General features: G+C 40.9%; 3 protein-coding genes across 4 annotated transcripts; 1 reads left to right on the forward strand and 2 right to left on the reverse strand.

Annotated features, from left to right (window-relative positions):
- Positions 1-562: 562 nt before the first annotated feature.
- LOC308286185 (ras-related protein Rab-8A-like) lies at positions 563-5,633 on the forward strand. Its single transcript, XM_080727146.1, has 8 exons — positions 563-697; positions 1,514-1,574; positions 1,697-1,757; positions 1,900-1,977; positions 2,069-2,158; positions 2,264-2,329; positions 2,424-2,474; positions 2,815-5,633. The coding sequence occupies exons 1-8, from the start codon at positions 574-576 to the stop codon at positions 2,902-2,904; spliced, it is 621 nt and encodes a 206-aa protein (XP_080583272.1). The 5' UTR covers positions 563-573; the 3' UTR covers positions 2,905-5,633.
- A 951-nt stretch (positions 5,634-6,584) lies between these two features.
- Positions 6,585-13,102, reverse strand: cib3 (calcium and integrin binding family member 3; the record flags this gene model as incomplete). 2 transcript variants are annotated; one of them, XM_080726983.1, is made up of 6 exons in its annotated part: positions 6,585-6,606; positions 6,859-7,054; positions 9,845-9,992; positions 11,725-11,836; positions 12,343-12,377; positions 13,052-13,102. In XM_080726983.1, 6 exons carry the CDS (start codon positions 13,100-13,102, stop codon positions 6,585-6,587), a joined length of 564 nt encoding a protein of 187 aa, XP_080583109.1. The 2 variants fall into 2 exon arrangements, with proteins under 2 accessions (XP_080583109.1, XP_080583110.1); XM_080726984.1 differs by lacking the exons at positions 11,725-11,836; positions 12,343-12,377.
- A 9,264-nt stretch (positions 13,103-22,366) lies between these two features.
- admp (anti-dorsalizing morphogenic protein) lies at positions 22,367-24,409 on the reverse strand (the record flags this gene model as incomplete). Its single annotated transcript, XM_080725824.1, has 5 exons — positions 22,367-22,818; positions 23,133-23,325; positions 23,473-23,592; positions 23,843-23,979; positions 24,097-24,409. 5 exons carry the CDS (start codon positions 24,407-24,409, stop codon positions 22,367-22,369), a joined length of 1,215 nt encoding a protein of 404 aa, XP_080581950.1.
- Between the last annotated feature and the right edge of the window lie 2,271 nt (positions 24,410-26,680).

Here is a 26,680-nt window from a genome sequence, read left to right on the forward strand (position 1 = left end):
AATGCGAATATACAGCATACGATTTGTGAAAGTGACAAACGGGCTTCACAGTTATGTTAGGTGTGTTCATATGCTAATTGTGATGCGATTTCAGATCAATTGCTCAAGCCACTGAGGAGAAACGCTGTTTCAGACAGACAGACACTCACTCAGACATTCGCAAAATTATAGTATAGATGGACCCTAATGGGTTCATTTCGTTCTATTTGTACTCCTCTGAGTTAAATTAACATTGATTTAAAATCATAGTATTTTAAAATATAAAATGAGGTCTCAGAGATTTCTAAATGCCATGGGGATCTGTAACCTATTGTTAAACTGGGGGTTCTTGATATTACAATGGTAGGGAATCACTGCTAGAACCGTAAAGATCTTCTCCCTGACATATCTTTTCAAATGGGGGTCTGCAGGCTAATAAGTGTCAATTTGGGGGTCCTTGACATCAGAAGGTTTGGGAACCACTGAGTTATAGAAGGCAATGAGCCAGTAGTTGGAGTCAGCCAACGACAGGGGGCGTCTTTTCTGTACATTCAGTTCAGATCTTCGCCCGGCGGGATTTCCGCAATATCAAGAATGGCGAAGACGTACGACTATTTGTTTAAATTACTTTTAATCGGGGACTCCGGCGTCGGGAAGACCTGTGTTCTCTTCAGGTTTTCGGAAGATGCCTTTAACTCAACGTTCATTTCAACCATAGGTACGTCTTTTTTTAAATCTAAACTGACCATATTGCGTGTCTGTGTTTACAAAACATCTATGTTCTGTCATTGGGCGGACAGGCCTACTTGCTGGAAGAGGAAGCTACGCTAGCTAGTATGCTACGTGTGTTTCCTGCTTTAGCAGTGATGTGATAACAGTTGTTTGCAAGTGGTTAGGATAACTATATCGTGACATGTTCTAGCGACATGTTAGCAGTTAAACAATGCCGTGTCAGGTCCGTTTAATACAAATGAGCGGCTGGTTAGCTAACGCTTACGTTGCTGTAATAAACGCTCACACCCGGCAGCTTCCTGACAGCTAGCATTTAGCTCACAACGTTAGCCACTCACTGGGGCTCGGTCTACTGTCTGGACTGAAACCGCACAGTCATGATATACATCAGTGTTTCTCAAACTTTTTTTAAACTTTAAAAATGTAAAATGTCAAGGTCTCTGACAGTGTACAAATGGATTTGGTTCCATTTGTACACTGTCAGAGTTACAGCTTTGTATGGGTCCATTTAGACGCCCCTAAAGGAACCCACAGGGTCCCCGGAATCCACTTTGAGAACCACTGACATACATATTAATAACACTAATTGATTAATGCTGGACAGTATACGAGTTGTATTCCTTCTCCTTCATGTGTTATGTCCAGTTTGTCTTGATGACTAGTGGATGACTGGGCTGGTTCCACACCAGTAAATAACTTAACCCTGTAGATTCCCATATATCTATGATATCCTGTGTCCGTGGTATCTTATCAAGTTTGTGATTATAACAACTGTTGGGGTTGTCCCTTGTATTCCTTCCAGGCATTGATTTCAAGATTAGAACAATAGAGCTAGATGGCAAGAAGATAAAGTTACAGATATGGTAAGTTATTCAGACATTATTAATACAATGACAGTGACTGATTGTCACAAGATTTCACGACTTTAATTGAGTTGAATAGCTTTTTGGTACTCAAAACTGTCAAATGTTCAACATGTTTTCAGGGACACAGCGGGACAGGAGCGTTTCCGAACAATAACGACAGCCTATTACAGAGGAGCAATGGTGAGTGACAGGGACCAGGGTTGCTTTCTTATTCTTTATGAGATTTTATGGTGGTGGGCATCCTTATTCGGCAATTTCACAGTAAATGTTATTGAACATTGTCTTTGGAAAGAACTTGATTTCTTTTTTCCTCTGATGGCAGGGCATCATGCTCGTCTACGACATCACCAACGAGAAGTCCTTTGAAAACATCAAGAACTGGATAAGGAATATAGAGGAGGTAACGTTAATGCAACCCCTCTTGGCATGAACCCAAACAATCTGAGGCTGGCGAGATGTTTATATCTGTGTCTTTTGTTTTACTTCATCAGCATGCGTCGGCAGACGTGGAGAAGATGGTCCTCGGCAACAAGTGTGACATCAACGACAAGAGGCAGGTGTCGAAAGAGAGGGGAGAAAAGGTGAGGCTTTCCTATAAGTTAACCTGGATAAAGAATTATTTTTCGTTCGTCATGATGAGACCAGACTTCCGACACTTTTTTAAATTGTTCTTTTTTTGCACTCAGCTGGCGTTAGAGTATGGGATCAAGTTCATGGAGACCAGTGCAAAGGCCAATATCAATGTGGAAAATGTGAGTAACCCTTCCTCTAAATGAAGTGTGTTCTGCATAAAAACTTTGAAGGAACTTAACAAAGCTGCCCTTTCCTTTGTGTTTTTGCTTGTAGGCGTTTTTGACACTTGCAAGAGATATCAAATCCAAAATGGACACAAAATTGGTAAGAACTACCTTTTTTATCAGTTGATTTTACTGTGTGCATTGAATATCTGTTATATAAATGGCTTATTAACGCAAATGCAATTTTATGTATGCTGCCATGTACAATAGTAGGCTATACGTATATCTTTGACTTTGAAGTTCTGAGGTTTAAGGCCAACAAGTTCCACTTCTGTTCGTATTCAAATGCAGCCAAACAATTTGCTCGACCTAAGTGACACCAGATGAAGAAACCCTTACTTTCAGTTTGTGCTCAATTCCTACTTTCAAAGTGCTCAGTTCCTCGCAAAATAGCAGAATGATGACGAATGTTCCTTTCTGTTTTAATGTCTGTCCTCCAGGAAGGTAACACGCCGCAGGGGGGCAGCCACGGCGTCAAGATCTCTGAGCCCCAGAAAAAGAGCAGCTTCTTCCGCTGTGCATTGCTCTGAGGTCTGAGGGCCTTAAGATGCCGGCCACCAGCAGGCTGGTAACACCTGGACTGTGCTTGCTTATAGCACTCCTTTTACTTCCTCGCCCTGTCCTTGGCTAACTCTGGCCCGTCCTCCCAGTCCATCCCCAGCTGTCCTCCTGGCCAGGTAGAGGGGAGCCTCTCCCTCCGTTCTCCTCTGAAGACTTTTGGTGCTGTAGCTCCTTTGACCTGCAGAACACCAGGGTCTCCACGGGTTGGACTGCCTATTAATTGGGGAAGGACAATTGCGGGAGTATTGTCCAGATATTACATATCACACAAAAGGCAGGGCTCTTCCTTCCTGCTACATGGTCATTCTTCCACCCACCTAGTTGCACAACTTTAATGGTGGAGCCCCTAATTAGACAATGAAAATATTTAATTGATCTAAAACATTTGGGGGTTGTAATAATGTGATATTTAGATCTATTTTTATTAGTCCTCTGCTCTCATTCTTGTGGCTAATGCCAACCAGAGGCTGACTGGCTTGTCGTCTAAGCTAAGGAAACCGTTGCTATTTGTAGCGTGTGCACACATCTGCATCTTATTTCAGGAAAGGGCAGGGTAATGAATCAAGTAACATATTGCAGTCAAGGAACGAAGAGTTGATTTCAAAAATGTTCTTTATCCAGCCAAATTCTACCTTTTTGGTTTGCATGTAGTCCTTGACAATCATTTGGAGTGGCTGTAAGAGAAAATTCCTGTTCCGTCCTGCCCAGAACGTTATTCATGTACTTATGTTGTGATGATGGAGATGTTAACCTCACGTTTGTGTCTCCAAGCCTTAAGTAACTTTCAAGTGCTTGAAGCCTGGTTGGCACCATTTACAGTAGGACAACATTCCAGTTTTACACAATTTAGTTTTTTTTTTTCTAAAATAGGTTCTTATATCAAAGACATTTCAACTCGTGCTTTGCAGAGCATTGTTACAATGGATAACATTTTATATTACAATGTTAGTCCCAGTAAGTATACAATAATACTGTGCAAGTCCTTAAAAAGAGAAATCTTCCTAATACATAATGTTCTTACAAGAGCACAGGAACACCATTGTAAGCATGTATATATAAACCCGATAACACATAAGTTGTGTTGCTACACGTGTATATAAATAACGCATTAAGTACTTGCACAATATTATTTTGTACTTGCTATACTTATCCAGACCCATGGATTAGACCACGGTAAAGACATGTTTGCTTGCATTGTATTTGACCTGTTTAGATGTTGCAGCAGCCTTCAGTTAGCTGTGATTCACGTTCAAGCTATATGACGTCTCTGGTTTCAACAGCGGCAATTAAAAACTGTATGCAGTTCACTCTGGGGTATCAACTGACAGCATTGTCACTGACATGTTACATTGTGAACAGGTCTCCTCCCTCGTCTTACCCATGCAATCCTCCTTGCACTTTACCAGTAACGTGTGTTTTGTGTGTAGTCTGTGCCAAGTGATAGTTTCGCAACACAAGCAAATTGATAATCTAATGGATCATAATGGTAGCTATATTGGGCGTACCTAGTTATTCCTTCAATTTGACTATAACTCTTTACAAATGAACATGCTCTCTTTTGCTACTCCATGCCTTTTTGTTCTGAGGTCCCTGTGTTAATTGGGAAGGATGTTCTTAATATTATGTTAGAATAGAAATTAAAAATGAGAATTTGCTAACTTTTGTGTGCTACTGCTCTGCCAGGTTCTGCTTTACTTAAAATGTGATATTTTCTTGGCTTATGAAGTCAAGTCGACATCAATCTAAACTTTTTTTCCTGAGCATTGTTGTGTTAGTTGTCAGTCTGTTGTTTGACAGCTAGGTGGCACCATTGGCACTATTGTCACCATCCAAAATCAAAACAGTATTTTATTTTTTAAATGCGAGTTAAAATGTATTCGATGTGTTATCATGTAAACTTTGACTCTTGGTGAGTGTTAAACATTTTCATTTGATGGCATTTTCTCTCATTTTCTTTTGTCCCTCCCATATTTGCTCCTTGTCTAAAAGACACACTTCCGACAAGATTCACAATTTTTGAGAGGAGATCCTCTTTGCTAGTCTGCACCTTCAGTATCCGAGGACCTTATGACTACCACACCACAACCATTTTGTCTTAATGCCTGTTACTCAACTTCTCCCATATTTGAGCTATGCATTGTGAAATTTGGACCTCTTGTGTTTAGACACCCATGTCCACACTGTTGACAAAGTGGGTGTTAAGTCAGTTATTTTGTTTCGTTGCACTAAAGCCAAAACAGGATATAGGGTGAGATCCCAATAGTAGTAGAAAACTGTAGTGGTTCATCAGTGGAAGTTAGTTATTGGATTATGGAACATACAGTATGTACTAGGAGTGAGTCCCATTAAGCTGCAGACAAACTGTGGTTCCCTCATTTGAAGGATAGCTTTAAATCTTAAATATACACTGTACAATGCAGACTTGCAGGCTATACTGTACTTAGTTGTAGCATTTTAGTCAAATGCTTCCCCTCTTGTTTTTTTAGTCATTAAATTCATGTCATTTACATTCCTTTTTTTTAAGTGACCATATCTTTATTTCACTGAAACGTGAAGAACACAGGAGGAGAATAAAAAAAAATACATTTTGAGCAACAAAGTAAACCGCTGTAAATATCACATTACATAAAGAGAACCTCTTTAATTGTACTGTATACTTTCTAAAACCATATGAAAAATGGATCTACAATTTGTAGATAATGTGTACTTTTGATTTAATAAAATAAGATTCTTAAAAAAGAAACACGAAATGACCCAGTCCTTTTTATACCAGCTTGTGCCCTGTGCAGTTATGTGGCCTTTCCGGGTCCACTGGGGAGTGGGACTGAATTACGTCTTACCATTTATATTATAGTAATATAAATTGTATGATGGTATGTATTATTTATAATATCTCCCGAATTCCCGACATCATTTTGCAGGAGGTTTTTGTTACATAATCGGCTGTGTATCTACAGTATTGACCAGCTTTGCAAGCTGGTAAAAATCTTTATTTCACCTGACATGTCCTTAATGGTTTGAGTGCAAATTGTCAGAATGATAACGGAAAGTTCTTTGTCAGTTGACCCCATGGTGTCACAGTGGAGCGTGACTGCTTTAATGAGACAAATGTCTCCCTCCATTGGCCCTCTATGGCCTATTGAAATATTGTGGCAGATGTTTCTTTTATGGACGGATGTAACTGAGCCTCATAAATGCCACCGCAAATCTAATGTTGACGGTCATAGCTAATGAGCCTTGTCCTGACTGAAGGGGCAATGTGGGATGTACAGTACCCTGTATTTCAACACAGCTGTTTACAGGTGTGACCAAACATTATGGGCTTGCTGTAATGATTACACAAAGCTTGTAATAATCAGCATACAACGTAAAACTATAGACAGAGAACACATTGGTGGCATTGTCCTTTCTTTCACTGTATGGTGAAAATAAATGCAGTGTTGATCATTTCCATGAGACGAGGATGCTTATAGAGGTACTGTAAGCCTAATGTATACTTTGTATGACAACGGTGTCGCTTGTGGAAAATAACATGTTTTCATGTAGAAAAACTCGACACCGCCATAAGATGAAGTATAAATTAGGTTGTATACTAATTCATAATCTGCAGATGCAGCCGTCTCTGCGGTGGAGGTATGGCAGCATGGCCTCATATCCTTATGTGGAAGGTGCTGTGGAGAGAAATAAAAAAATAGACCTGGTTTGATTTCATTCCTGGTTTCAATTTATTTTGGTCAAAGTTATAGTTCTATCCAAATAAGAACATTAGTACAACAATACTGTATAACAATACAATAATAACAGCTTTTTATATACAGTGTATATATATGTATGTATTATATGTTTGCATCTATTGCAACTCTGAGGCAACTTATTTCCCCCAACGAAATGGTGGTTTTGTTATTATTTCTATTTAGGACTACCTGAGGAAGTCCGGCGCTCTGACAATCATGTTCTGGAAGTCCTCCAGAGACAGCCGGCCGTCGTTGTCCAGGTCCGCTTCATCCAGAACCTTCTCACACACCATCCTCACCTCGTCCTCCGTCAGCTCGTTACGGGTCAGCCTGTTCAGGGTCTTCTCCAGGTCAGACCTGCAGATGAAGTCGTCGTCGTTGAAATCTTGTCGGAAGTAAAGCAGAGTGAGTTGGTCATACATTCTTTAGCGCACCTTTTTATTTATGAAGGCTGACACATTGATCGAGCAGGGTTCCCACGGTCATGAAATTCCTGGAAATATTTTGAAATTAGAAAAATATTTTTCCAGTACTGGAAAAGTTTTGGAATTGATCAAGGGTCCTAGAAGGTCCTGGAAAAAATAGCTATGCATTGTCTTTAGTTTTTGATTTTGTTAATACCTCTGAAATGACAAATTAAACATGGGCCAAATTGTCAAATATTAGAGGCAGACATTGTGAAAATAGCCGATCTACATGCTCACAACGCCTCGCAGCGTTGTGAGCATGAAGATCTGCTATTTTCACAACAGAACCGTGTTATACAAAATTCCTCAACTCTTATAGTGCTCGTCAGGGTGCCAGACACCTGTTCGGGTCCCCAGTTAAAACATGGTTATTTCGGGGTCACTGCCTGAAAAGGTTGAGAACCACTGGCATACACTACCTGTCTTTGGGCATTGCGCATAGGAGTAAACGACCTGTTATTGAGCTGAATTATTGTTATATAGTCCTGGAAATTGGGTTAAATATTCTGGAAAAGTTTGGGAAATGAATTGGTAAAAATGTGTGGGAACCCTGATCGAACCAAGACAACTAATTTGGCCTGGGAGATGTCAGAGTTGAAGATTCTTTCACACCCAGTGCAGTATACAGGATTTTCATGTACAGGAAAATCTTCTAAAGATATCATGTTTTAATGTTGCTATATCCTAATGAAAACACAGTTGTAAAGGCAGTGACACACTAGGCTGGGACACAGAAGCTGTTTCCATGTTTGCGGATAGAGTGCCTGGCGTTTACACGCCTGTCTGCCTGTCTATTCACGCTCATCATCTGAACAGACCTGTCTACTGCACAGTGTCTCTCAGGGCGTGAGAGTTCTGTCACGACTTGAGTAACATGAGAAATCAATAACAAATACCTTAGACATGGGTGAATTTGTCTGAATGTTTGCCAAAGGAAATAGGAGGCTGAATATATTGAATAATAGATACGGTAGGTAGGTAGATATATCCTACTAATAAACTACCAAATGTCTGTTAAACACACATGCTGACATCACTGATACTAAACAGTGCCCCAATTTGGAGACAAGTATCACTGATACCGCTGCCTGTACTGCACATGCGTTTACCGCCATGGTAACAGTCGCATGCTGAAACAGTGCCCAAATTTGGAGATGACTGACATCACTGATACGTCTGGGTTCTCCAACATTACTTCTGAGACTCCTACATTCAATCCCTCATATACTGTGCACACCACATAACCCAAACTGCACATAATTCGGAGCACATGAGTTCGAACAGGCAAGGACTAGTGTTATGTTATTACCGGTATATCAAATAAATGTCTACATTTTTTTATTTGAGAACTAAGCTCATCCAATGAAAATACCGGTAATTGTCATGAAGTTGAACATTTCCAAATATGGATGCAAGGCATTTCTATCTTATTTTAGGTGAAAACAATCTGCCCCTCCACTGACTCAAATTATAAGGTAGCAGCGACCTCACGATTATTGTTCTTTATACATTAAAAAAATAAAAATAAAATAGAAACACTACTGCAAGGATAAATTAATCTCTTACATCGAACCCATACACAAACACACGGCCATGAGCTGGACAGGCCTATGGCATGATGGTAGGAGCTGGCTGTTTGCCAGCTGTCAGTTTGCCATGTTTTTGTGCCATTTGTTCAGGGACTGGAACCTTCTGGAATGGATACCTGTCTGCTTCTCATTTTGCCATGTTTTTTGTGCCGTTTGTTCAGGGACTGGAACCTTCTGGAATGGATACTTCTCTAACCTCCTTAGTGTCTATCGCCCAAGTCATCCTCCTATTATTTCTTCCCACGCTAATGCCACTCTGACCCGAGCAGGCTACAACCGGCCTTGATTACACGTGTTCATTAGCTTTCCTCATTACAGTTCGCTGAAACCTTCTTAATGAAGATATTCTTCCTTTTCTTCCTCCTCTGGGTTTGAATAATGGATGAAAACTTTCATTGACCCATGACCATGACTTTGTGTATGCAACAAGTTCATCTGTCAGCGGCTGGTTAATTAGGGGGACACTGGCACTGAGCACAAACCGGGCCGTTCCTCTCTATAATGGGCTAGTTAATCATTCATAACTTTCCCTGTACCATCCATCATGCTCCATAGCTTCTTCCATTTATAGTTTAAAAGAAATGCCCCCCCCCCCCTCTGTTTGCAAGAGTTATGGCAGTGTAGTTAATGTACATTCATTGTGGTTGTTACTTCATACGATGACGAAAATAAATAAATAAAATACATTCAATATAAATATAAAAATAATATCGTTGCTGTCGGACAGAAAGCTCTCATCTCCTTATTCCAAATCTTTTCCCTATAAATTAATGCCCTACCCACAAAAGCATCAAAAGTAGTATAGAGTTGCGTTTTGTGTTTGTAGCAATACAATTATGATATGTGTTTTTAACAATAGATAGACAGAAACAAGACACTTCCATTTCAGGCAATTCAATTATGTCAAGAAAATCTTGAAAGATTTTGGGAAAATGCATTAGACAGAATTCCCTTTCAAATCAAGTAGCCAATCCTGATCAAAATCAGATGCAAGAAAAACTAATGAACTCCAAGTGTGTCTTGATTTTGTTTTAGGATACAACAGTATATGTTTGCTTTTTGTTATTGTTGCGGCTACATCATTTGAACAATACATTTAATAAAATAATGGTTTATTACCATAGATTTTAAAAGCATAGTATGCCTTCAGGTCACGTGGAGCCATCTCACTCAAAACTGAGAACATATCCAGGAAGTCATCCAGAGTCATGTTTCCTTCTCCATCCTCAGAGAATACCTCAGCTATCCTCTGGCGGAATGGGTTGTCCTAATCACAAGAGAAAACAAGCTCTTAAAAGTAACCATGATGGGATTGTTTTTTAATGTACAGTATGTATTATATTACCATGTACAGTAGGCTATTGTGAATCGTTTCTGAAGTTAGAAAGACAAAGCAACACTGTCTAAAGAGTATATCTTCTTTTATTTCTTATACATTTCTTCAGGAATACAAGAGTGCTTGCCCCAAAACACGCTCGCCCCCTTGTAAAATCCGGAGACATCGGAACGGTTGCCACCAGGCATTTCTAAACTTAAAACTTGACCTCAGTAAAACGAATACAAGAACCGCTGGTGAAGAGTAAGTAAGCCTTGCCGAGCCATGAGGCCCATATGCAGGACCCTATCTCCTATTTCTGTAGCATGAGGCAGCTTGATGTACAAGTACACCACCTGGACATGACGCTAGTATGTCACAGGGACTTATCCCAAATCCAACCCTTGATGCTGAGTGCCAAGCGGGGAGGCACTGGGTCCCATTTTTCAGAGTCTTTGGTATGACCCGGCTGGGAATCGAACTCCGACCTCCCAGTCTCAGGCTTGTCAACTCTCCTGGATTTCCCAGGAGTCTCCTGGATTTTGAACCCCTCTCCTGGGAGTCTCCTGGATTGGCAAATCTCCTGGATTTCTCCTGGATTTGGTATCAAACTCCCAAAATTCACCAGAACACAGGAAATTACATCTACTATGTACATTTTTTTCTGGGGGAGGATCCCCAGACCCCCCGCTTTAGGTGTGGGGCAATGAATGCAAGAAAGATCAGACACATATTCACTTAAGTAATGACTTAAAAATTAGAAGTCATCGTTAAAGATGTCCTTTGGTTCAGTCATCAATAAATGCGTATAAAACATGCACAAAATTCACCGGAAGACAGGAAATGACATCTACTATGTTACATTTTTTCGGGGGGAGGACCCCCAGACCCCCCGCTTTAGGGTTGGGGGCAATGCATGCAAGAAAGATCATATACGTGTAATGACTTTAAGATGAGAAGTCATTATTATTCACCTACATTTGGCATTTTAAGGCTGAAATTGTACCAGTGCTAGTAAAGCAAGCCTGATAAAAGTATCAAACATGCACAAAATTCAACAGAGCACAGGAAAAAATATATATCTGTTAAGAGGTTTTGGGGAGAGGACCCCCAGACCCCGTTAGGGGAGTTCCGCGCACCCCCCAAAAAATTAATCTCCTGGATTCTGACCGTCCAATGTTGACAACCCTGCCCAGTCTCAGGGCGGACACTCTAACCACAAGGTGACGAGTGGTTTAAGGAGAAAATGGGGGCAAGTGTTTTTTGGGGCGAGCGTTCCGGCTAGGTTTTCTTGCTGCAGATACTGATGATCTACTTAAAGTTAAGTTAGAAGTAGTTAAAAAACACTGACCTAAATGGACATGAATGCATGACTGAAGCAGAACACTCACAGCCCAACAGTCTCCTCTCAGACACTCCCTAAAGCCTAACCACTTAAACCCTCTTAGTGAAATGGACCTGAGTAACAACTGCAGTTAGACCGCTTTTTTGGTGTGAAGCACGTCAGTGTGTAAAGAGGCGCATAATTGACCGGGGTCCCTCGAGTGGACTTTCTTCAAGTTTAAAAGAGTCGGGTAACACATAACCGGTCAAGGAACCGCCGTCGATTAGTTGGCCATTGATTATTGATGAGCGACACAGGGAGAGCGGGGTCTGTGGGGTGCGTGAGGGCCACTGGATCTACCTTCAGCTCTGGCATGCTGCCAATCAGCTCGTATGGTAGCTTCACATCTGGCTGGCTGGTGTAGTCGAGCGGCACAAGCTGTGGTGCCAAATCCCGGTAGCGATAGAACAGCCTATGTTGAGGAACGTTTAGAAAAATGCTACATTCAGTATTGAATTACAACATATTGGATAACATTCGTTGTATTGTTGTGTGTGTGTGTGTGTGTGTGTGTGTGTGTGTGTGTGTGTGCGTGTGTGCGTGTGTGCGTGCGTGCGTGTGCGCGTGTATATACAGTGGTGTGAGTGCGTGCATGTGTACACTTTCTGTAGCATTTTTTTTTTTACAAAAGAGAATTACATGAGCTTAAAAGATGTAAAAGAGTACAGTTAGATCACTGACAGGGCATACATTGCCACGGACAATATGTTTATAAATATATATTGTATTTACACATTCCTAAGTTGTTGGTCTACAACTGTATTTACTAGTAATTGCTCTCAAGGGAATGCTACTAGAAGGTAATCACATTGGGTCCCTGATATTGTTAGTTAAACTTTGAGCAACAATAATATTTGGTTCCATGTTATTAAGCCAGTATAATCTTTTTTTAAGAATTTTAAAAAGTGATGAACTCACCTGAGAATTTCCTTTCTTGTAAAATATGTACAATCCTGCAAATAACAACAATATGGGATACATGAGAATAGATAACGGATTTGGCAACAGTAAAACTTTTTATGTTGTAATAGTTCTTTATTTCTACATTTTATCTACAAATATTATGTGTAGATCTTAATAAACAAATATCCTTAACAAAAGGTCTACAGATTTAGTCATTCTTAGCCATTTTATCCTTTTTATTCATATAATGTGCAATGACAGTCATTTCTTCTTCACTGCAAAGCCCTTTGATTGTGTAGTTAGTCTACTTTGATGTTAATTGGAAAAGATGAAGGCCAGTTCTAAATGAAGCCAGATCTTCAGAAGAGGCTGTGAAAGCCAAAGCTCCTAAATCAACAAATTCCACCAGACCTCCTTTTGGGGCCTTTTGATTTGAATACAGCCGACAGGAGGCTTTGCTCTGTGACATCACAAACACCTGGTCCCTCTCACTGCTTTGGGTCTCCTCTGTTTTCTGAGCAAACAGATGAGCCAATAAAAGGAGTTTGACAAGTCTGTCAATACCTCTGATGTGTATTTGTCCATCGCTAATTTAGACAATGGGTGAAATAGCAGCGCTATGCAATTCGAGTCAAGCAATTTGTCTAAAACAGCAAGCCACAAATGTCTCTTTTTTGAAGATGAGACCAACAGTGAAAGTGAAAGTATAAAGGGGATCACTGACCTGATATGCATCTAGCTGTTGCGCTGTAAAGATGGACTGTTTATTCCCCATGTCTGAGCAGACACATTCCTAAGCTCATGGCCATTGCAGCTCCAACATGAAATGCTTTTGAACGGCCTGTGGATATGGCAGATATTAAATAGTGGGACAAAGGGAAGGGGTGCCAGTGCCAAAGAGGGTATCAGGTGTCTGGCAGCCATAGAGCCCTTTGGTTCTCCATTATAATGGCAGCATTTCATCGTTTTCTCTAACGTGAATAGCGGCCCTCTTTGACAATGAGCGGGGGCTGTCGTCCGGCATCATGCCGAGTGGTATCAACCCCCTTAGTGCAACTCTATGGCCAACGCCTCGCTCAGCTCTCAGGTTACACATGCTTTAGAACCAGGGTTGTGTAGTAGGCATAAATAGGCAAAGGCTTTCTGATGGGAGACAAGCATTATTGTTTTAGCTGAGAACTTCATTGCTGTGCATTTATTTGGCAAGAGGTCAGATAAGTAATGTGATGGTTTGAAACCGGGTCTAAACTTGAACAAGTTTGCAATAGGAAAAAGTACAGTTTCATGACAGCGCAAATCACTGGTACAAGGTCAACTAAAAGGAGACCCTAGTAAGCTTTACGGATTATTTACACAGGAACCACTTTATGTATCTCATATAACATTGAAAGACAGACGGATAGAACAATACTTTGCATAGGATAACATCAATTACAAAAGCAGAAAAGAAAAGAAAAAAAAAACAGGGCGATAAAATAACAGACGCTTAGTCATTTTACAAGTCACGAGTAGCAGCCGTCTGAAGGTGACTTTTCAGACAAATTTGGAGGAGGCTAGGGATTTGCACTCCTTTAAGACCTGCGGTAGGGCGTCCCACATGTTGGTGGTATAGCTGGAGAACAAATTATAGTCTTGTTTAGTGTTAAATCTGGGTTGAACATGATTAGTGGCGCTGCCTCTGGTGTTGTGATCGTGGACATCCTTGACCTTTTGGAAGTAGTTAGTCAGGTACATGGGTATCTTGGAGGTGTAGTGTATCTTGTACACTAGGCCCATTACAAGATGCTGTACTACTCTGTCAGCTATTGTTAGCCACCCCACGCTTATGTAGTGATAAGCGGTGAGGTGGGCCAGAGGAGGAAGACCAAGCACGACCCTAATCAGTTTGTTCTGGGCTGTTTGGAGCTTTAACTTTAAGGCAATTGGGGCATTGCGACAGACATTTAATTGACATTTAACATTTAATTGTCTGGGTTAAAAGGTTACAACAATATACTCCCTCCCCAGGAATGAACCAACATCCTTTCTTTCAAATATTATGCATGATTCTGATAAGTTATGAGCAAACAACAAAATGAACCGTTTCTTAAAGGAGTAGTTCACCCCCAAAATGACTTTTTTTCTATTGATCACTCAGGCCATGGAGAGTAGAGTTCAATAATATTTTTTGGTTTTTGTCACATTCCTAAGACAAAATTTTGATTTGAGTAAATTTACCCCCATTGATTCCGGATGGTGACCCGTTTCGAAACGGGTCACCATCCGGAATCAATGGGGGTAAATTTATTGTTATCACATTTTAGTCTTAGGAATGTGACAAAAACCAAAAAATATTATTGAACTCTACTCTCCATGGCCTGAGTAATCAATAGAAAAAAAGTAATTTTGGGGGTGAACTACTCCTTTAAGCTATAATCTTAAAAGCTCACAGCATTCTGAACCACTTTTTGCTTAGTCTATATGTCCTGTCTGGAGGGAAAGGTAATGAACAAACAAGATGGATTATTAGGAAGAATAGTCTCCTACAACTGACAATAAGGCACTAATAGAACAATTCAAAGACTCTTATTCCCTTAATTCAAAGAAATAAGACGAGAGAAATCAGAGTGTATAATTGGAATTTACTATATTCTGAGAGAGACAGACACATGGTAAACAGTACAGAAAACACATCCAATCCGTTTCATAGTTGGAGCTCTCTCTGACAAAATGGTGGTCAGACATTCATATATAAAAGAATACAGTATATGACAGTTAGGCGTGGGACATGTTCAGGTTCCTGTTAATATGACAAGGTTGCCACATCCATCAAAAACATGTGGGGTCGTCCTAATATATTTCCACTAGCCAGCCCCAAGGTTGTGTCCAGATAGTGTTATAGCATGGAAACAGTAGGCCTTCCAGGTGAAGGTGGCATGGCACAACTAGAAGCAGTGCTCTTCCGAGCACAGGTCTCCACCAGGCCACACAAATCGGCCTGTTATAGCGCCACCATGAGGCTGATTTAAAAAATGTGGGGCAGAGGTTCTGAATTAGCATCCAGGGAGTGTGTGTGCTCAGTTTGGCAGCGATCGGGCCAACGGCGCCGGAGATTAGCTGGTAACAACCAGGCCACACAAATCGGCCTGTTATAGCGCCACCATGAGGCTGATTTGAAAAATGTGGGGCAGAGGTTCTAGATTGGCATCCAGGGAGTGTGTGTGCTCAGTTTGGCAGCGATCGGGCCAACGGTGACTGAGATTAGCTGCTCACAAACTGCGAGGACGCACGGACGCACGCACGCACGCACGGACGGACGGACGCACGGACGGACGGACGGACGGACGCACGGACGGACGGAGGGGAAAACATACTCTCCCTCAGCCTTCGGCTGGTGGAGACAATAAATACTGTGTATATTTATTGAAGTCAAACGATATGATATTAACTACAACAACAATTATCTAACAGGCACAACTACAGTAGTACTAATACTACTAAAATGTGAATAAATCTGTTCAATTATTCTCATTGGAAGTAGCCTATTGCGATTTTGTGTTTGTTTGTTTTCAACTTTGAAAATGTGCTTGTTAAATCTACTAGCTTCTATGTACAACAAACACATGTAATGTGTAATTAAACGTTTATTTTGCAGAGATGAGGCCAAAATTAGAACAAAACTCTCTCTATTCCAGTCATAGAGATGTCTCATGACTCTGTGTGAGTCTGTGTGTCTATAAGAGCCAGGGTTGGTCTGTGTGTCCAGAGCTAATGTGGCAAACCACTGGACCGATCAGTAGCAAAATGCCCACTGAAGTAAATACACTATTTTTAATAGGTATTGACCCGTGCCCATCAACCTGCTTGGAGAACCCAGATACTGTAGTAAGGATGTCCATTGTCCAGGAAACCTACAGACAGCTCTAATAACATCTTTCAAGTCATCTGGTCATGGATCACCATCCTAGAGTACCCCTCATATCATCGCTTTTCTCAGGAGACAAGCTTTTGTTCTTCTCACTATAGCTTCTGTCATAGGTGACATCAGGAAACAGCTGAGTCTGGGTCATATTACAGTATATTGTGGGTGGGTACACACACGCACGCACGCACGCACGCACACACACCCATACCCATGTGTTACAGTGAATGTTAGGTGGGGGAGAGATTATCAATCTGTGAAATAGTATGCAAAATATAAGAAAAAAAAACATATTTAAACCAATCTCTGAAACATATTTTAAAATAAGTGTCTATTTAATAAATTCAGTCATTGTATCCAAAGGGGTTACCAACCAACCCAACACGTACTGATGGTTTTATCGCCCTCTAGTGGTAATGCTCTCTCTGTGCAGACTGTGGACGCCCTTCTCTTTTTGATCAGTCATCTAATCCAGCGGTTCTGGGCAACTTTGATGATAGAGAGAGTCACTGTATTTCCACACTCACTCCATACTGTCGAGCAAAGACCTCTCATCTCCAGTAAGAGTAGCAGAAATAGCTGATCAACAATCTTTTGTTCCTTTTTTACTGAAATCCTGAAAAATTTAGATTTAATTTCAAATGCATTTAGTTATACTTGGTTAACTTTATGAACTTAAATGCAAATACATTGGACATAAAAAAGACTAACATTTTAATACTTTACTATTATCTCTGTCAATTATCACTACTTAAATTAAAGGAACAGAACCTAATTTGTCATTCTGCCCTCAAGAAGTATTCAAATTTGACGGAAACCTGGTTTTTAAGTGATATTTTCTTCTGGTCCTCACTTAGCAATTCTTATTTTTATTTTGAGTGACTAACTTTTTCCCCCCTATGTATGTGTTATCGCGACCGTAGGTCGCATTTACTATCAAACCCTGCACAAAGTGTAAGTCCGTCAGTCAGTCAGTCAGTCAGTCTGTCTGTCACACCTCACACGTCACACTCTTGCCCTGCTCATATCTCCGCAACCGTTGCCCCCATCCATGCCAAATTTTGCACACACGTTCCTTGCCTGCCAAACTACAACCTCCAAGGACCCCCGGAGCTCCAGGGACCCCCAGGTCCCTGGGGGACCCCCAGATGTAAAAAATGACCAAATGTGCTAAACTGACCAAATGACCACCCCAACGGGGCTGCTCACGGGGAATTCCCGGGGACCACCGACTCCTGGTGCTCCAGAACGGATGCAAAAGTGGTGGCGCCCCCAGTGGAGGACCCCCTACACTGCAGCTCAAGGACCCCCGGAGCTCCAGGGACCCCCAGGTCCCTGGGGGACCCCCAGATGTAAAAAATGACCAAATGTGCTAAACTGACCAAATGACCACCCCACGGGGCTGCTCACGGGGAATTCCCGGGGACCACCCACTCCTGGTGCTCCAGAACGGATGCAAAAGTGGTGGCGCCCCCAGTGGAGGACCCCCTACACTGCAGCTCACATAAAATGCCGTAACTCCGGCTAGGAGCGACCGGGACAGCCGGGGCCGGTACCTATTCGTCCGCCTTGCCGGCGCGGAGACCCCACCCCTCATTTCTCACATGGCCCTCTTCTAGCGCCACCATGAGGCCGATTCTTGCAAAACACATTTTTGGACACTGCTCCTACAGATTTTGCCCTAAAATCACGAAAATCACTACACAGTATGTCTACACTCATGTCATCAACATGGATCAGGAAGATTTTGGCAAAACACATTTTTGCCCTATTTGTGGAGATAAGTGACCTACGGTCGCTTATCTCCCGATTAGGGAGTCTTACTGGTTTTAATCTGTAAGATTGGTGTTACATCCCTCCAGTAGAGTTCTGAAGACTTGGACAGCCAATGCTAAGGCACATTGAAGCTGTTCTGGTGGCTCATGCTGGCCCATGTGTTTTCATTATAATGTCTCACATGTCTGTATATAATAGAACAGTAATACTGTGTCTGCAGGGCTGGCAGTAAAGTGAATTGGTGGCAGTAAAATGAACACACTAAAGTGCAGTATAATATTGACAAATAGCAGTAAAATGGCAGTACAAAATGTGGATGGGATCTGCTCAGTCTGTGAACCGTAATCCTGTTACAATTTATTTTTAAAGCTCTGAACGAAGCCAAATTTGCCTCATGTCATGACCTGTCACATATCACCACAGTGTAGCTACCCTCTCTTTCCTTTCTCCAGTAAAATGTTTAGTAAAGCAGAAATGCTGTAAAACTAATCTGTTATGATATGTTAAACAATATATAATTCACATGTTATTCCGATAATGACACATGCATCCAATTTAGGCCCTGCCATGGGAAATGAGTACAAAAGGACCCCAAACAAGCCATAGTGCTTTCTTGGGTTTAAATCCTATTAGTAGACCTTGTATCTGAACTGTACTGTGATCAATCAATCAATCAATCAATCAATCAATCAATCAATCAAAGGCAATAATGATCTGAGAGTCAACTCAAAAGGCTGCTACAAATGTCTACTGCTGGACAGTTAATGAGCCAATACATTTCCAAATCCACACTACTCATTGAAGAAACCAGACACACTGTTGTGTGCAAAATACAGATGTGGATTGGCACTCAGCAATGATGTCCATTAGGCCTACTCTGTGCTTAATTGTAGGGATCTGAATGATCAAGGCATACAGTATGTTCATTTTGATCAGCACTGGCTATATTAAGCCAATTTATGCCTATGTTTCCAAGTTTCCAGTGGCTAACTGTCTCTAATCACTAATCAGATGTTTGCTACTGTTAGTAATAGAAAAGTAGCCTGCTCCATTAACACAATGCAGCAACATCTTAAAATATTTTAATTATAGACTTTGCGTAATGTCCTCAGTGGCTGGTTAATCGGCATTGCAGGACAAGCAGACTAGATTTGATGAACATCCTTGGGGTATTTGATCATTACATACTTAATTTAATCATATATGACCTTATATGGGTTGCCACTTCTCTCTCACCTTCTCCATGTCATATACTACTTACAATGCAAGTGGAAACACAAATAATAATCAAACAACTTGAAAGCTGTTCTGACATCACATTGTTGACTGTCAAGACTCCTGACTACCATATCCATGCCCATATACGGAGATCCCTGGTGTCATCAATATAAGCCCATACCTGGGAATGCCCATATATGGACGCTCCACATGGCCTAAACAGAATTAATTTGCAAATCAAGACTGCTGACTATCATCGCCTGGATCTCCATATATAAGATCAAAGACACTGACCTCATCAAACCCTGGATATCCATACATGGAGACAACTGGATCATTACCCAGATCTCCATATATGGAGCTGGTCAATACCTCTACATCTGACCTCACGTACTCCAAATATGGATATAGCTGATCTGTTCTGACATCACAGTGATGACTTGACCAGCTCAGCAGAGGGGTAGCCTATACATGCCAAAGCGCCCATGTGCACGCACCCTTCTCGCCCTTGGAGCGTCTTACTTGTATAAATTAAACTATATATATGTATTTCTTAGCAAAATGCAAGCAGCACTGCAAAATAAAGTTTATCCAGAACGATGGAAAGATGGAAGAAAGTCGGACAAGTACTATAGTCTGGTTAACCACACTAATTATGTCAGGGCAAAGCACAACACAACCTCAGTAGTTCTCAGAAAGATTGTGTATGACAGTACCCATGGTGATTTGGATAAATTGTACAGCATTGCATTAAAGTAGACCTCATCTGGATTTAATATTTGAAACAAAAAATGTTATGATTCCACAGGTCACTTATTCAATGTCAACCGACAAACTCCTGTTGACATTATGAATACAAATATTGATGCACTGATTTCCACCATAAGGAGTTTGTAGTTACTGACTTGACCACGATCAAGGTTCAAGATGTTTATAATCACATACACAGTACAATACTAGCCTGGTCAGACTATATACTAATGCAGCTAATTAACTGCAGTATATCCCCTCCTTGTTTTAACATGGGTGGATTGTCTAGCTGAGCTAGGCTAGTACAATACAGCTGTTAGCAGCAGTCTGTGATTGCAGTGTTATGCCCCCTGTTGGAGGAAAACGGTTAACACTGCTGGCTTTCTTCAAACAATGTTATATTCCAGGGGTTCTCAACATTTTCTGAACCCCTTCTGTCTCAAAGGTTCAACTGAAATGTCCCCTTTGATATACAAATGTTGCAATACTTTTAGTTTAAAAGGATAGGCTACACATGTAGTGAACAGTTACAACTCAATTCAAATTCAAATTCGCTTTATTGTCAAAGCAATAAGTGCAGTAAAAAACATGACAATTTAAGAAACAAAATTGGGTTAAGTATTGGTGAGGGGTTCACACAGCATTGTGTGAACAGAGCAGCAATCTTTCAGGGTTTTTTCATGGTCTCTTTTTGGGACAAATAACAGCAGTTTTCCAAAACTATTTAAATAGTTTCTCTCAGTCTCACTTTAGACTCAGTCTCACACTTTTTATTGACATTCACAATTGTGTGAACCCACTCCAGTAGCAGCAATACAAGTGCCCTTAGGCTAGGAGTTCATGAATCTCTGTTCTATTGGATTGAAGAATAAACTGTCAGGATTTACAGTATAGACCAGGGGTCTTCAACATGGGGTCCGGGACCCCTATGGGGCCTCAGAGTTACTACAGGGGGGCCGCCAAATCTTTGTGTGATAGGATCATTCTTTTAAATTAACAACTTGAACCCTCTCATCCCTCTTCTGAGGAGACATTTGACCTTTTCGGCAAATATGTTTGTTGTAGAGGTAAAAAAGAGAGAAGACCAGATACAAAGTATCGACACTTTAAGTGGTTAAATGTCTGAAAAAACATATTAACATGAATCCAAACTAGACAGAGGGGAGTGCTGTCAAACAAGTCCACAAATCTATCTAAGAAATCAATGAAAATCTGCAGCACAATTTAATGTATGAGGGGTCCCTGCTTCATCTCTCTCTCAGCCAAGGGGTCCTTGGCCTGAAAACATTGAAGACTCCTGGTATAGACTTAATAAAGACTATGAACTGCTGCACTACCCTGGCCTGGATTTGAACATGGTTTCCTGCTGAATTTTTACCATTGAGCCTGCCTGCACAGTGTCAGATCCTTTGACCCTTGACACAATCTAACTGTCTCAATAGAAGAGCAGGGAGACAATATACAACCACCCCAATCTATAAGTTATATTGTATTAACATACTCTAGCATACAGATTAGCAAAATATTTTGCTTCACAACTATTCATAATAAGGTCCCAAAATAGATTAGCCAACTTTTTCATTATAGGTCCGACACTTTGTTTACATCCTAGTCTATAGACTAGAATGTAAACAAAGTGTCGGTCTGACAATGGCCAAAATGATTATTTTATCATTATTTTACACTTTTTGTGGTCATTTTTGAATAGAAACACATATATGAATTTAATTTTTTTATAAAATATTTTCGAAACATTTTTATTTTAGCATCCGAAAAGAAAAAGTTGACTATAGCTCCTTTAAGTACATGTGTCACTGAATGTCCAACTCTTCAGGAGCATGCGTTACTATAGTCCAAACTAATGTTTTAAATGTACAGATTGCATATTTATGGTTCCATTTTTATTGTGCACTGCTGTTGATGATGGCCTTGCTAGTTGGACTCTTAAATGATGAATAGAGATAAAACTGATGCAGACTAAAATGGACTCTTGGTGATGGAAACGAGTGGGTAGTCCCACTACCAAAAAATAAATAAATGTCAATGGACCCATTTTTTCATTTCTCTAGTTTTTTGTTTTTCTACATTTATTAGGATTTAATTAACATCATAACAGAAAATATAAACATTTACATCTTTCACACGATATCACCTCCTTTACATCTATATATTATAATTTCTGCATATTTACATATATTACAATGTCACTTGCCATTGTGCACATTACTCAACTGTTACCATCGCAACTAAAAACACAGTAGTTTGTCTATATGTAGAGATTTTACAATTTCATAAAACGTGACTGATTTTCAGATTGTAGCTTTCGTTTCTTGTGCGTAATGTCCTCAGTGGCTGGTTAATAGTCTATTAGTTGTCCAGAGACAGGATGTGTCATCATTGGCAGCCACAACTCCCTGCCACCATGTCGTCATACTGCTTTAGCACCACGTTCTCTTCATCGTCAAAGTACAGCAGGTTGATGGAGAAGAGCTTGTCGGGCACGCAGCAGGGCATGTCGATGCCCTTGGTCAGCTTCAGGGCGTTGATGATGGACTGGACGGTGGCGTGGTTGGTGGGCCTCATGTTCTGGCCCAGGGGGAAGGGACAGGAGCCCTTGCAGTGGTAGGCGTTGTAGCCACGCGGGGAGACGATCCAGCCTGACCAGCCGATCTCCTCAAAGTCCACGTAGAGGGGCTGTCGCTGGCATGGCGTTGGCGTGCTGATCTCCTCGTCCATGTAGTCCAGGGAGCGGGCACCCCGGGAGGCAGCGGAGCGGGCAGTGCGGGAGGCAGCCCCCATCATGGGGCCCTGGGGCAGGGAGGGAGAGTCCCCTGAGTCACTGGGATCTGGTGGAAGAGAGAAGAGATTTGAATTTAGTCAATGTTTCTTTGGTTCTGGGTTGAAATACATGTGTCCACTATTCCCTATGTTATACTTCGTTGCCACACCTTGTATCCTTTGGTTTGGTTTAGAAAGTAGCAACAGTTGACTAAATTAACTATAATAGATTTAAACCGGTGCATAGATACAAGCATCTGTACTCATCAAAACAATCATTTTGCTGCATCCAATTCCCACCATGGTCTAGACTCTAGCTCTTAGATCTGAATGGAAAGCACAGTGATATTGTTGTGATCACTAGAGTTAGTGATGAAATTACCTTTGTTCTCCAGGGTAGCTGAGCGGCGTCCGTCGTCAGTGAAGAGGACCAGCATGGGCTGCTTGCTCTGGTGGTGGTTGCGTCCTGATGCAAAACGCACGTGATGCTTCATGTCCATGGGGCTTCCTCCCAGGGTCCTCACTACGACCTGAAGACCCTGGTTACTGTCTTCATCTGACATCCAGGAGCGCACCTTTTCATATGAACAAAATGTAATTAACTCGATTGTAATACAGGTAGCATTGCAGATTCATTCAGTAATTATGTTTACGTTCTCAAAGTAAAATCCACAGTATGGACATTTTGCTGTGAAGTAGCCTCCCAGGCTAGGGATACTTACAGCTTGTGTAATGGTGAACACCTCCCAGCCAGTGGAGTGGATGGGGATCAGCCGAGAGGAGAGCAACTTCTTCTGTGTAATGTTTGTTTTCCTGCTGTCAAGGAGTTGATAAATGCTGACCTATAATGAAGAAAGGGGGGAAAGTTTTGGTTAGTTCCATGCTTGAGCTTGATGGCAGATATATAATAATAATATAATGTAAAATTAGCCTACATCTAGGAGATTACTTATAGTATTTAATTGAATGTCAGATATTGTCTGCTGAGTCCCACTTGCATATAATTCCAAGCTATAATTGCTGAATTTGACTAGTTGAGCATGATTCATCTAGAAAGGTAATAATGTTATTGTAGCATTCATCCATACATACCTGGCAGAAATGATGTCTGTTGAACGTGGCTGATGTCTGGGGTCGCAGCTTGAACAGATGCAACTCGGCAGTGAGAATCTTCTCAGTTCTTGCAACGTTGGACAAATTGAACCTGAACTGAACTTGATCACTGCGCACTGTAAAAGAAGAAAAACGACATTGTTATAGACACCGGCCATTCCATCTGTTGTAGGCTATAATGATTATAACAAAACCAGCAGAAGACATTCATATAAAATAAGTTTCAAGCTTACGTTTGTCGAAGAAACTGCGAACGGTGTTGCCCTCCAGCAGATAGGGGTCCTTGGTGACGCCGTTGACGTCTGCCACAGTGTTGTATAAATCCAGCATGTACTGAGGAGGCTGCTTGTGGCCTCGAGCCATCGGTGGATCCTCCATCCCAAAAACCTCCAGGAGCCTCTTGATGGCCGCCGAGCGGACCTCCTCTGGCTCGTTTTCCAATTTCAACTGGTTTAACAAATTATTCTTCGAGGAGGGTTTCAGAGAGGGCCGTGCAACAACTGCGGTGCACACGACCATGGCGCAACTCAGCACGAAAAGCAACATGTTGTAAAAAGCCTTCTGTAAGTAATTGAGACTGGGTAAAGTGAGACTGAGAGAAAGTATTTCAATAGTTTTGGAAAAGTGCTGCTATTTGTCCCTCCAAAATAGCCTGCAGTTGTAAGTCTCCTTGTGCGTAAAGTGTCCTCATGTGCACACAGCAGCCAGCAGAGTGAAGTGTGAGGCTGTCTGGAGGAAGCTCCACTTTTTATATCAAACCCTTTACAGTGTGTCCAACCTCTCAGCAAACAGCTATAAAGATGCTATTTGGTCGCAAATGTAAATCACCCATCAGTGAACATAAAGGGAAGCTAATGGCGCTGTTAACAAGGTGTGAACCCGATTGGAGATTGTATTCATGTCTCCAAGTCTGGCAAATATGTCTAATGTAAAAGAACAAACAAGCAAAGCGAACAAACAAAGACAAGTTGTGTTCTGAAACGCACTCTAACTTATGGATGAACATTATGGAATTATATTTTCGCTGTCTTATATTTATGCGTTTATACATGAATGGAAATGCAAATCCATTGGAGGGAATACACGGTGCTGATGTTTCTAGGAAGTCCTCTCACCACGGGAGGCCGACAGCTTCTAAATGAATCCATTAATTTAGAATAATGGGTGGAGTGTCTTATAGGAATACCAATTACTTACAATAAACAGAAACGTGCTGTTTTACACACGATTTAAAGCATTTAAATGGCAACACTTCTGGCTAAAGTTACACCTGGATAAACACTGATTCCTGTGAATCTGACACTGATTCGGTGTTTTTATTTAAAAAATACATGTCAGCAGGACTAGCTATTTAAATGAACCGACATCACGCCGAGGTGCACCTATAGGCCTACATATTAGGTTATAACGTTGTTGTTGTTGTCATTATTAGCCTATTGACATTATTATTACAATAATAATAATCATTATGCCCATTTAATATTAAAAGTTACTTTTTATTATGTATGTGCAAGTAGGCCAACACATAACTAAATAAGAATGTACATGAATGGATGACCAGACTTTCACTATAATCTACAACAACGGCCCCAGAGATAAAAGTCCACTGTCTGGCCTAATAGGCTACATTTCAATTTGGGGGCCTTTGAAATACAAAAGTTTAATAGTCAATTGCCTAGATTAAAGGTACAAATTCGTTTGTAATTGCTTATCAAAGTATATCGCTCTGATGTTGGGGAAATGAGAAATGTCCCTACCTTTGCTCTTCACACATCTTCACATAAAACAGCGACTGAAGAATTGTCCTGACTATTAAAACAATTGTAAAACGCCAATACATCAAACGTTTCTTTCTAGGCGACACCTAGCGAGCAAATCATATGTTGTTTTTGCGTGGCTCACAGAAGTACACAAATTGTTGTTTCACACCAAGATATCAAAATAAGGAGCTATTAACTTTGATGTACAACACGTGTGTTCTTTCTAAGGGACATCTGTAAATTCTAAGAGGCCACGTGTGCAAGTGTACACAACTGTTCAAATTAAGCAGGCCTGTAGGATATTAGGCCTACAGGATTCTGTAGGCCTAATATCTTATTTTATTGTATTCACTAGCCTACAACTCTTACAATCATAGACAGTCAAAGCAAAAACGCTGTGGTTAAATAGCTAAAGCTCTATAGCCAGATATGCTAAATCAATAGGGTGTTTGTTCAGTGCTGTACATGCAGGGGGTCTCCTCATCTCTCAAGATGAGCAAACTGAAAATAAATGTACTTTGTCTTGTCTGTGGCAAATTCTAGATTCCAGATTTTTTTATACACCATTATATTGTTCTTATTTTGATCATAAGACAAAATTACTGAATGTCAAGTCTCCAGGTTTGCTTCAGAATATATATGACACTATATGACTATTTACTACAACACTATGGCATATAGGAGTCCAACTAGTGGTTCTCAAATATTTTATGTGCAAGGAGTGTTCAGTAGCATGTGAACACTCTCACAGTTACAGACCTGTTATGGTCATTCTGGTCTTATGTGTTTTTGGTAACATTATTTCCCACTCATTTTGTATGTCTGTGACAAAAATTGAATTTTGACCAAAATGTCCAGCACAGGCCATGGCGATGACCCCTATCAGTTACACTGTGCTACTTCCAATTTTGTCTGGACTTTTTTTATCATCACTTCCAATTGCACAATCCTGTATCCTGAGTTTGTATTCCTGCCTGAAAATGTATGTTTTGTCTTCTAAAGCAGTGGTTCTCAACCAGTGCAGGCCCTTCAGCTAAATGATGGAGACTTAACCAAA

This window comes from Nannobrachium achirus (genome assembly GCF_963921795.1).
Source record: "Nannobrachium achirus genome assembly, chromosome: 5".
Taxonomy (NCBI): Eukaryota; Metazoa; Chordata; class Actinopteri; order Myctophiformes; family Myctophidae; genus Nannobrachium; species Nannobrachium achirus.

Excerpts from the sequence above, each read along its gene's own strand:
- LOC308286185 (XM_080727146.1), top strand. The coding sequence starts at position 574 with ATGGCGAAGACGTACGACTATTTGTTTAAATTACTTTTAATCGGGGAC. Across the intron at positions 1,575-1,696 it reads AAGATAAAGTTACAGATATG|GGACACAGCGGGACAGGAGC; the intron begins GTAAGTTATTCA and ends ACATGTTTTCAG. Across the intron at positions 2,475-2,814 it reads CCAAAATGGACACAAAATTG|GAAGGTAACACGCCGCAGGG; the intron begins GTAAGAACTACC and ends TCTGTCCTCCAG.